Raw genomic sequence first — 12,065 nt, 5'->3', positions numbered from 1 at the left:
ACTGTATCTGTTGTTTGTGTGTGTACATCTGTGGACATGCCATGGCATGGATATGGAAACCAGAGGAGAGCTTGTCAGTTCTGTCCTTCCACCATGTAGGTTTTGAGAATCCAGTTCAGGTTTTTCCAGCTTGTAAAAGCTCTACCCACTGAGCCTTCCCACCTGCCCGGCCCATAGAGCTGATGGTAAGGGAGGTTTGCACGTATTTGCTACTGATGTTGTTGTTTTAAACTTCTGTCTCTGTCTCTCTGTCTCTCTGTCTCTCTGTCTCTCTGTCTCTCTCTCTCTCTCTGTGTGTGTGTGTGTGTGTGTGTGTGTGTGTGTGTGTGTGTGTGTAGAGGCATGTGAGGCCTAGAATCCATGTAAAAGTCAGAAAGGGGGGTTGGGGATTTAGCTCAGTGGTAGAGCGCTTGCCTAGCAACCGCAAGGCCCTGGATTCGGTCCCCAGCTCCGGGGGGAAAAAAGAAAAAAAAAAGTCAGAAAGGGGAAGCATCTGTCTGCACTCCCAGCACTCCTGTAGAGAGATGGGAGGCAGGGACAGGGCATCCCCCAGAAGCCTAAGAGCAGCTAGCCTGGAATATGGAGAGAGAGAGAGAGAGAGAGAGAGAGAGAGAGAGAGAGAGAGAGAGAGATATCAACCAACCCTGTGTCAAAAATGATGGATTGTAAGGACAGACATTCAAGGTTTTCCTCTGACTGCAGAAGAGTAGCTTCACACACACACACACACACACACACACACTCACACACACATAACACTACACACACATACACTCTACACACACTCACACTCACATACACATACACACTACATACACATACACACTGCACACACACACACACACACACACATGCCTGGGTTTTGATATCTCTTCAGGGTATATAGCCAGATTTCATTGTAGGAATACAAAGCTTAAATCTTTTCAGAAAGCTGTGCCAACTCCCAGCCCTGGCATTCAAGCAGGAGGCAATGTCTTCCGTCCTCAAATGCCAGGTATCATAAACTCAAAAGACTTAGCCAGTGTGGTAGGGAACAGATGAGACTTACATGGACTATTTCTGACTTTAAACATCTTTTTCCAAATGTTTTTTTTCCCCTGTTGTAATTTGCCTGCTGTAGTCTCTGGCTAGCATTTCTATTTCAAGTCCCTTTCTTTCTTTCTTTCTTTCTTTCTTTCTTTCTTTCTTTCTTTTTTTTTTAAAGTCCTTTTATTTATTTCTGTTGCACAAGTCACTAGTGACTGTGGCCAGCGTTAGGGATGGCTTAGTGACTAAGGGCTGCTTGACAAATGGCTCCAAACTTCGGTTGCCTTAAACAGCCAGCAATTTTTTCGGGTGGTTCTGGCTCCAGTTTCTTCCTTAAGTCATGGTGACAATGTCATCTGGAGCTACAGTTGTGCTAGGGCCCCCCACTGGGCCGGAAGGATCTCCTTCCAAGATGGTTCACTCCCCTAGTTGTTGGCAGGAGGCCTCTGTTCATATCCTTGTGGGTCCCCAGGGTCACACAGAGCTGAGTGTGTGTCTTTAGAACTTGACAGTTAACCCTCATGGAGCATGTGTTCCAAGAAAGGACAAAGAACAAGCTATACTTACCCTCTCCCTCCTTACCTCCCTCTTACCTCCTCCTCCTTTGTCTCCCTCTCTCCCTCCTTCTCCTTGAGATTCAGGATCTCTGAGATTCAGGTTGGCCTCGAACTCAGAATCCTCCTGTCTCAAGCTGCCATGTGCTGGGATAACAGGCATACAACACCATGTCTAACTTCTTTTCTTTTCTTTTCCTTTCTTTTCTTTTCTTTCCTTTTCTCTTCTTTTCTTTTCTCTTTTTGGATTCTAGGTATTTAACCCAGGGCCCCAAGATGCTAAACTAAACATATACTATATCACTGAACTACTTCATATCATAGCTCTACAGTGTTCTGTTCTCTCTCTCTCTCTCTCTCTCTCTCTCTCTCTCTCTCTCTCTCTCCTTCCCTCCCTCTCTCTCTTTCTTCCTCCCTCTCTCTCCTCTCTCCCTCCCTCCCTTTCTTTCCCTCCCCACCCCCTTAATTTTCCTCCCTCCCGGTCTCTCACTTTGTAACCCAGATTGGCTTTGAACTTGCCACCCTCCTGCCTCAGCCTCCCAAGTGCTGGAATTATAAATGTGTGGAATTATAAATAAGCTGTGCACACCCAGCTTCAATGACTGCTTTCCTAATGTGGCGGCAGGCCATCCCTTCTGCCGTACTGTAGCTGTCAGAAGCGAGCCCTGGATCTGGCCACATTTAATAAGGGGACAGCTAGGCTAGGCTCAGTCTGTTGGAAGGGATCTGAGGAAACTCCTTAAGGCTGGAATCTGCTGAGCAGGCACACTGTCCTCTTTGGGCCCTGCCTTGTTCCAGTGGAAAGTCAGGCACGACACCTTCGTAGTGTGCTGCAAATTCTCTCCCAACGGGAAGTACGTGCTGTCAGCCTTGGATGTGAATCGCGGGATCTACCTAATGGATCCAGAAAACATCACCTCCGTGATCCATATGAAAGGTGAGGTTGCCAGGCTCCCCATACACGGTAGCAACGCCTGACCACTTGATCGATAGGGTCCTTCAATTGGTTTGTATGGTGATACTTGTCAGGGTCAGGTCCACATCATGAGCCCCACCTGGGCAACTGCATGCCAGGAATTGCAGCACATGGAGAGTGGAGGCAGGAAGATAAGGAGTTGAAAATGATCTCTTTCTTTCTCCAGTTTCAACGACTGCTACCCTAATGTGGTGCCACACAGTCCCTTCTGCCATACTCTAGCTGTCGAAGCGAGCTCTGGGTCTGGCATATTTAATAAGGGACAGTTAGGCTCAGTCTGTTGGAAGGGATTAGAGGGAGCGCCTTAAAGCCCCTCACTGGGGGATTCTAGGCAGGGACTCTACCACTGAGCCACGCCCCCAGCCTCTCACTGGGGGATTCTAGGCAGGGGCTCTACCACTGAGCCACGCCCCCAGCCCCTCACTGGGGGATTCTAGGCAGGTGCTCTACCACTGAGCCACGCCCTCAGCCCCTCACTGGGGGATTCTAGGCAGGAGCTCTACCACTGAGCCACGCCCTCAACCCCTCACTGGGGGATTCTAGGCAGGGGCTCTACCACTGAGCCACGCCCCCAGCCCCTCACTGGGGGATCCTAGGCAGGTGCTCTACCACTGAGCCACGCCCTCAGCCCCTCACTGGGGGATTCTAGGCAGGAGCTCTACCACTGAGCCACGCCCTCAGCCCCTCACTGGGGGATTCTAGGCAGGGGCTCTACCACTGAGCCACGCCCCCAGCCCCTCACTGGGGGATTCTAGGCAGGAGCTCTACCACTGAGCCACGCCCCCAGCCCCTCACTGGGGGATTCTAGGCAGGAGCTCTACCACTGAGCCACACCCTCGGTCCAGAGGTGTTATTAATAGTGCATTGCTAGATGACCTTTCTGAACTAGTAGTGTGTGTGTTGCCCATCTCTTTGGCATTTAGTGTATCACTTCCCAGCATTTTGTACCTTCCTATAATGGATCTCTTCCTAGTCTATCCTTCATATTCCCAAGTCCAGCTACGTATCCTCTTCCTTCACACTCTACCATCTCCAGGAATGCATCCTCGATGACTTAGAGCTTCTTTCCAGACAGGAACTACTGTGCGCTCTTCTCGTTGCTCTTGGCACAAAGCAGGCCATAGCCTGCCTGGCGGTCGATCAGTGATAGAGCCCCTCCCTAGGCACAGTGAGCCATGTGGTTGCATGTGGCCCGGCAGCTGGGCTGAGAGCCTGGCTCACCTCCGACAAGCAGGAAATGCACGTGTGGGTGGACCGTCCCCTGGGAAAACTGGGATTGTCCCCATTGCATCACCGGTTGGTAGGGTCCCCTGAGGCTTTTCCTTGAGGTCATTTGTCACTTTGCTTGTGTGTAGCTCAACACCAAAGGTCCATCACTTCATGCTGCTTTGACCCCGACAGCCAGAAGGTGGCTTCTGTCTCCATGGACAAGAGTATCAAGATCTGGGACGTCACATCCCGAGCCACGCTGTTTACCATACAGGAGTGAGAAGGGTCCTGAGGAGGGTGGCCAGTGGGGTTTGGTTTGGACAGCAGCATCCTACAGCGGAAGATGGGAGAAGTGTCTTCCTTCCTTCCTAGATTCCACATGGAAGCTAGTGTCCCAGTGGAGGTGCTCTAGAACATCCCAGGAAGCCAGAGAGAAGCCACCAGTGTAGCTTATAGGCTGGGCCAGGCAGGGTCTCAAATGCGTTCGTTTCAATGTGAACTCTTAGCAGCAAACACACCCAGAGCCTGTTGTGGTAAAGTTAAAATGGAGGTTTCTTTCACCCTGCACTGTGGGGCCTCATGGCATCTATGGAATATTTTCACCTCAGTCAACAAACTATCTCACCCGCTAAGCTCCATCGATATCCCACTGCCCATGGCTACTCTCTGAGCCCAGCAACAATCTCTCTACCCATCTAGTTCCCAAGGCAGGTTGCCAACCATGTCAGACAAACACATCCCAATTCTGTGGCGGCCCAGCGTGTCCAGCCACCACACACACACACTCTTGAACTCAATTACATTGCCACATGAAAGAAAACACAACACAATAACCTCTGATCCAATTGATAAGATATAATTTGCTTATCTAGACATACAAAGCCCTGTACACATCCATCCCTTAAGAATATTCATAACAACCTGTAAATGTGCAGAGAGGACTATTAACGTCCACTGCCATGTTCTCTTTTGGCCTCTCTCTCTCTCTCTCTCTCTCTCTCTCTCTCTCTCTCTCTCTCTCTCTCTCTCCTCGCTCCAGTCTCCTCTTCCTCTAAAATTTTTCTCCCATCCATCCTTCCTTCTTGTCCAATGACAGGCCTCGTTCTATCCTGTACCTGCCTTCACCTGCATAATGACATCGTCCTACATTTCACCTGTTCTAATTAAAAAAACTTTTCTCTCATAAGCTGAGCACAACTATTATCATTTTGTAAATTAAAAGCATAAAATATACCTAACACCCAAGTCTAACATTTTATCAGTTAAACGGAACATTTAGTTATCCATTCCAGCTTTAAAAGGGCTTAAAATCTATACTATATCCTGGCTAGCTTGTATACTATCTGATAACTATCTAATTAAATATGTATTTTCAAAGTTAAACAGTCTGAGTAGGCTATGAGACTATATATAATCAGTCTTCAACCCCATCAAAAATCTGAGAATGACCAAATACCTATAAACATAGGAAGCCTAATATGGCTTCCAGAACTGAGAGGTTGTAGAGACAAATCTCCACTAGCACAGTTAGCAACATGGGAGCGCAAGTCTTCAGCCTTCTGGCCCCAAATCAACGGACAGACTCTTGAAAGGCAGAAACGTTGAAGGGCTGAAAATTCTGGCTAAGCAAAGATTATAAGTCAACTATTCTGCATAAAGCGTCTCTTTTTGGACAGTATCAGTCTGTAGATGAAACAGGCAGTTTCTGCCCAGTGGCTGCCTAGCCACAAAGTGTTGTCTCATCTGGAGTAGAGATGTTCAATTTCTTCCTTAAATCCACCAAAGAGGAACTGTTAGGAGAAGATATGTCTCAACAAAAGATTAATAACTTTAAATGTTATATTTTGTGGATTTCTGACGTTTTTGAAAACTGTCTATCTATATATAAGGTAATCTGGACTGTTGTCTGTTAACTATTCTCAACTATTTTCTGATGATAATATTTTAAAAACACCCTAATGGTGAACTAGGAGCCATGGATTTGTTATTTGGCCCCTAATTCCTATGTTTAATCAACTCAGAGGTTTGTAATGGCATCAATAGAAGGACTGGGTCCAAACTTTGTACTTTAAGTTGTTTTTTTTGTAACAAATAAGTTCTATACCAAAGTGAAAATATGATTTTAACTTAGTTACCAAATGAGATTATGGCTGTACGACTCCCATTTAGCGAATCCCTCCCTGTTAAATTATGATCTTTTCTAAATTCCTCATAAAAACAACTTTAGAAAAACCAATTTAACCCCCCCAAAAGTCCAGGGAATTGGGGCAACAACTCTTCAATAACTTCTTCAAGCTGTATCTGGGCATTGAGATATCCTTTGGGGGGGTAGGGGTAGGGAAAATGGGATGAATGTCGTAGCCTGATGTCTGTCTTAACTGGACTCAGCTGAAAGTCCTTGAGATCAGGAATCCAAGCAGGTACATTCTGCAAAATATAATTCAATATAATGTAAATATCATTCAATATATAAATCAATATAATATAATTCAAGGCAGAAGTTTAGAATTGTGACATCATTTTGTTTGATTCTCTTGAATTTAGTTCTTCAAGCCGTCTCCCTCTATCAAACCTGATCCATATGACTCTGGAAGGTGTCCAGAGCCTAATCACCCTTTTTAAAAACACAAAGACAGGGGTTGGGGATTTAGCTCAGCGGTAGAGCACTTGCCTAGGAAGCGCAAGGCCCTCGGTTCGGTCCCCAGCTCCGAAAAAAAGAACAAAAAAAAAAAAAAAAAAAGAAAAGAAAAGACAAAACCTTTCTCCCAATACTGTGAGGTCTGTAACCAGAAAAGCTTGTATCTTGCACTCTCCCCCAGAGGAATAATATAACCATAAAACTCAGAGTCACACCCATTATAAAGATTAAACAAATTTTAAAAAAGAAATAAGGTAAGCCATAATGTCTGAGCCTGTTCAGGCTTTTCTAATCAGTCATATATCAGGAAATTAACCCAATATTCCCGTGGAGCCCACGTTAGGAGAACCTGAGCTTCCTGTCAGCTGCTGCATGGGCTTTGCTGCCCAAGACTGGCAATGCCCAGGACACATGACAGGAGGAGAAGATTGACTCCTCCAAGTTGAACTCTGGTCTGCCACATTCACTGTGTCACACACGCACTCCCACACAGAAACACACGCGCAAAATAAATAATACATGCAGCAAAAAACAATAAAAAGTAAAAATGAATCAAGTGGTTTGGGCAAGATGACATTTTCATTATTTATGATGAAATGCATGCAACATAAAATTTGACCATTACTTTTCAGTGCACAGTTCACTGGATTAATTACATCCACGGTATTTTGCAACCTTCGCTATCTATTTCCAAAATGTTTCACCACACCAAAGGGAAACCGTATCCATTAAGCAACGGTTTCCCGCTCCCTAAGCCCCTGGGAGCCCTTATTCCAGTTTCTGCCTCTATGAATTTGCCTAGTTTAGATATTTCTATAAATGAAATCATACTTGTCCTCAAGTGACTTGGCTTTTTCCACTTGAAGTGATTTTTCAAGAATCATCCCTGTTGTAGCACATAGCAGGACTTCATTTCTTTTCATAACTGCATAGTACTCCATTACATATAGATACAGATGGATACATATAAATCCATGTAGATACATACATACATACATCATACATACATATATTGATATACATATATGCCATGCTCTAATTATTGGCCCGTTGAAGGGCACTTGCTTTATTTTTATGCATCTGTCTGATTCCCTGTTTTTAATACTTCTGGTAAATGGCCAAGTGTGGAAATGATGGGCCAGATGGCAGTACTATGCTTATGGTTAGCTTTTTTATTTTAATTTTTCTTAAAAATTTACTTATGGGGTTGGGGATTTAGCTCAGTGGTAGAGCGCTTGCCTAGCAAGCGCAAGGCCCTGGGTTCGATCCCCAGCTCCGAAAAAAAAATTTAGTTATTATTTTATGTGAGTGGATGTGTGGCCTGCATGCATGTTGGTGCACTCCATGTGTGTAGTGCCTGTGGAGGCAACAGAGGTTATCATATCCTGTGGAACTGGAGTTACAGACAGTTGTGTGCTACCACCAAACACACACACACACACACACACACACACACACACACACGCACGCACGCACACATTATTTTATGTACATTGGTGCTTTGCTTGCATGTATGCCTGTGTGAGGTGTCAAAAGCCCCAAAACTGAAGTTCCAGACAGGTGTGAGCCACCATGTGGTTGCTGGGACGTGAACCTGGGTCCTCTGGAAGAGCAGTCCTTGCTCTTAACTGCTGAGCTGTCTCTCTGGCTCTGAGAGCAAGAAACTCTGAAGAAACGTCACCTGGCCAGGCGTCCGTCGTGGTACACACTGGTAATCCAGCACCTGGGAGGCATAGGCCCCAGCCTGGTGTACACAGTGAGCCCTGGGACAGCCTGGGGTATGCAGTGAGATCGTGTAGAAAGGATTGCCATCTGATGGTGCCCCGTTCTATATCTGGCTGGGTGTAGAAATCTTGGTCCTTTTCCCCTTTCAATCTTTTCTTTTCTTTTCTTTTCCTTTCTTTTCTTTCTTTCTTTTCTCTTCTTTCTTTCTTTTTTTTTCTTTTCTTTTTTTCGGAGCTGGGGACCGAACCCAGGGCCTTGCGCTTGCTAGGCAAGCGCTCTACCTCTGAGCTAAATCCCCAACCCCTTTTCTTTTCTTTCTTTTTTTCTCTTTTTCTTTATTAACATGCCTGGCCCCAGACGGTGAGGCTCAGTCTGGTCAACTCCAGCTGGACCTTGGTAGAAAGTGATCAGAGGAATGATAGCCACGCCCACATGAGAGGTGACATACCCCCAGGGTACCTTTCAGAGGTGTTCCGGGGTCTCCCGAGAATGGCGTGCTAGCGTGCATCCCACCTTTGTTTCAGGGCACATACCAACGCCATCTCAGACTGCTGCTTCACCTTTAGTGGACACTTCTTGTGTACCAGCTCCTGGGACAGAACCATAAAAATCTGGAATGTCCACACGGGGGAGTTTCGAAACCAAGGAGCCTGTGTGACTCTGATGAAGGGCCACGAGGGCTGTGTGAGCTCCTGCTGCATTGCCAGAGACAGTGAGTGACAAGTGTATGCAAGGATCTCCCCCTTCCCCTCCCCCTCCTTTGTGTGTTGCTTCCTGAGTGTTGGGATCTCAACCCCATTCACCATCATTTACCACACAGATGCTGGAAGACAGCATCTGTGCGGACTTTTCTGGGGACGAGAGGTGATTCTCCACGATTCTAGCTGGAAGGACGATGCTCCCTCCCATCTCCTCACACCGCCTACCGCCTTGTGCGCCAAGCCAAGCAGGGAATTAGTGGACATGTGCTTTCCAGTGGCAGGAAATCCCAGCTGGATGCGGCTTAAACCAAAAGTTTGAAAAGTTTTTTGAGTATGTGTAAAATATTTATTCAGGTTGCCTTAAAACGGTATTTCTCAAAGTGTGGTCTTTAAACCATTTGCTTGTTGAAGTACTGTTTTCTTAGTCTCGCACAAGACCAACGGAATTTGAATCTTTGGAGGGCGCTGCAAGATTCTGTATCTTAAAAAGCTCCACCAGGTGCACGAAAATAACAAGAACCCACTACCCTAAAGGAAATGCTTTCCAATGTCTGCAGTTCTGTAAAGCTTTAATCCTGAATACTGAATCTCCCGATGAGTGCTTTAATCTCCCCTTCCCAACATGGTCTTGCACACCTGAGCCGGCATTCCCTCTCTAGCAAAACCACAGGCTTCTGCTTCCCTTCCATGTGACTTTCCCCACTGGGGGGCAAGGATGGCCTGCTGTGTTTCCAAGCCAGTCTGGTTCTGGCCACTGGCAATCCTCAAGGATAAGTGAATTTCTGCTGGATGATGTCAGCACCAACTCCCAGGGACAGCTCCCATTGGCTCAGCTTGGGACACATGCCCATCTCTGAGCTGGTCACATTGCCATGGATGAAAGTCCATGATAGGCCAAGATTGGGTGACTTTTCTGCCTCCAGAGTTGGAGGTGGGAGTTGGTACCCTTTAAACCAGAGGGAAGTTAGGGTGCCAGTGAAGTGGAGGGGAAGACCAATGGCAGGAAGCCTTCGTCAGGCTAGGGCCTTTTGAGGGAATTCCTGTTCAGGAGCCAAATATATGCATGCACATGCACTAACACACACACACACACACACACACACACACACACACACACACACCATTCTACTGAAGAGTGGGCTTGCCTTGTATATGTGTGAGAGACGCAGGGATTCCCCAGCCATTACACACATGATCAGTATCCTGTCTTAAGAACTGCTAAGGGATTTCTGAACACCCTTCCTGCTCCAGAAAGCAGGCTCTATCATTTATATTTGCTTGTTTATTAGCAGGGGCCATGCCAATCTTCTTTGCGTTGCTCCAGCTTTGTACGTGTAGCTGAGTGTGGTGGTACATACAGAGGGAGGGCCAAGTGGATCTTTCGTGAGTTTGGGGCCAGCCTGGCAAAGGAGGGGTCCAACAGAGAGACTTGCTTCCAAAACAAAACAAAACAATATACTTAGTGTCACATATGTGTGTGTGTGTGTGTGTGTGCGCGCGCACGCGTGCACGCGCACGCGCGTGTGTGTATACACATATGTACGCAGTGCCTATGGAGACTAGAGGTATCAGATCCTCTGGAGCTGGAGTTACAGGCAGTTGCAAGCTGCCTGACACGGGTGCTGAGGTCCACACCCAGGTCCTCTCCAAGAGCAGTATGCATTCTTTTTTTTTTTTTTTTCTTTTTTTCAGAGCTGGGGACTGAACCCAGGGCCTTGCGCTTGCTAGGCAAGTGCTCTACCACTGAGCTAAATCTCCAACCCCAGCAGTATGCATTCTTAACCAGAGAACCGTCTTCTTCAGATCCACACTCATGCACTTTTGTTGATATTTTTTTTTTCTGTTTAAACTGTTAAACAAAGAGCCGGAGAGATGGCTCAGCGGTTAAGAGCACCAACTGCTCTTCCAGAGGTCCTGAGTTCAATTCCCAGCAACCACATGGTGGCTCACAGCCATCTGTAATGGGATCTGATGCCCTCTTCTGGTGTGTCTGAAGACAGTGACAGTGTACTCGTATAAATAAAAAGAAATAGATCTTTAAAGAGCCAAAAATAAATATACACACTGTTAAACAAGTGGAGTGATGATGTGCTGTTAAATTGCCTCCAAGGGCAGGAACACTGCACTCTGCTTCATGGAGAAAGCACTCCTCACACATGAGCTCCGCTGTGACCTGAGATACAGTGTTACTGGTTCCACACTGGTACTCAACAGTGCATGTTAGATAGGATGCCTTTACATAGAAATAGTGTATTGACTGATTAATTGATGAACGTATCCTGACTAAAGACTTGGTCTGTTTGGTTGGTGGTGGTTATCATTCCATTTTGCGTGTGCTTATGTGTGGGTGCATGCACGTGTGTATGCCTAGGGTTATATCAGGAATCATCCTCCGCTACTCTCTTGTCTCAATTATTGAGACAGGGTCTCTCAGTCAAACCCAGAGCTCACAGATCAGGTTAGTCTTACTAGCCAGCTTCTTCTAGGGGCTATCTCCTGTCTTCATCTTTAGGGGCTGGAATTTCAAGTAGGCTAACCTGCTCACCCAGCACTTGAGTAGGTTTCCGGGGATCTGAACTCCAGTCCTCAGGCTTCTGTGGTAAGTGTTTCAAACACGGATGGGGTTGGGGATTTAGCTCAGTGGTAGAGCACTTGCCTAGCAAGCGCAAGGCCCTGGGTTTGGTCCTCAGCTCCAAAAAAAAAAAAAAAAAGAAAAACAAAAACAAAAACAAAAACAAAAAAACAAACCAAACAGGGAGCCACCTCCCTAGGTCCCTCTGTGTTTGTTTACTTGCTTTTGTTGTTGTTGTTGTTTTGCTTTCCCTTAAGTTTTGGGTTGTTTTTAAATTGAGAGGGCTCAGTGAGTAAAGTGCCAAATCTGGAAGAGAGAATGGATTCTCAAAAATTGTCCTTTGGCACCATGTGCATGGATGTGTACACACACACACACACACACACACACACACACACACACACACACACAGAGAGAGAGAGAGAGAGAGAAAGAGAGAGAGAGTAATAATTAACAAAACAAAATAAGGTCTGTTTTGTAGCCCAGGTTGGCCTCAGTATTATGACCCTACTGCCTCAGTCCCTTAAGTACTGGAATTATAATCCTTCAACACATGTCTAATGTGAGCACAGACTGGCAGGAATTTGACCCTGCACTGCTTCTAGGAGCCGTGCAGGACTGATCTGTTGACGTCACAGCTATATGGGACATAACTGCCCAGAGG

General features: G+C 46.3%; 1 protein-coding gene across 2 annotated transcripts in view; it reads left to right on the top strand.

The window, feature by feature from the left end:
• Positions 1-12,065, top strand: part of Wdr88 (WD repeat domain 88) — a 40,388-nt gene that overhangs the window by 16,811 nt on the left and 11,512 nt on the right. For both annotated transcript variants that reach the window (XM_039100859.2, XM_006228899.4), the window contains exons 5-7: positions 2,379-2,517; positions 3,912-4,041; positions 8,653-8,840. In XM_039100859.2, coding sequence (XP_038956787.1) covers positions 2,379-2,517; positions 3,912-4,041; positions 8,653-8,840 — 457 coding nt within the window. The remainder of the gene's footprint in view (positions 1-2,378; positions 2,518-3,911; positions 4,042-8,652; positions 8,841-12,065) is intronic.

This window comes from Rattus norvegicus, chromosome 1 (genome assembly GCF_036323735.1).
Source record: "Rattus norvegicus strain BN/NHsdMcwi chromosome 1, GRCr8, whole genome shotgun sequence".
Lineage (NCBI taxonomy): Eukaryota > Metazoa > Chordata > Mammalia > Rodentia > Muridae > Rattus > Rattus norvegicus.
Note: the sequence above shows the minus strand (reverse complement) of the source record. Positions and strands in the feature narration are given on the sequence as shown.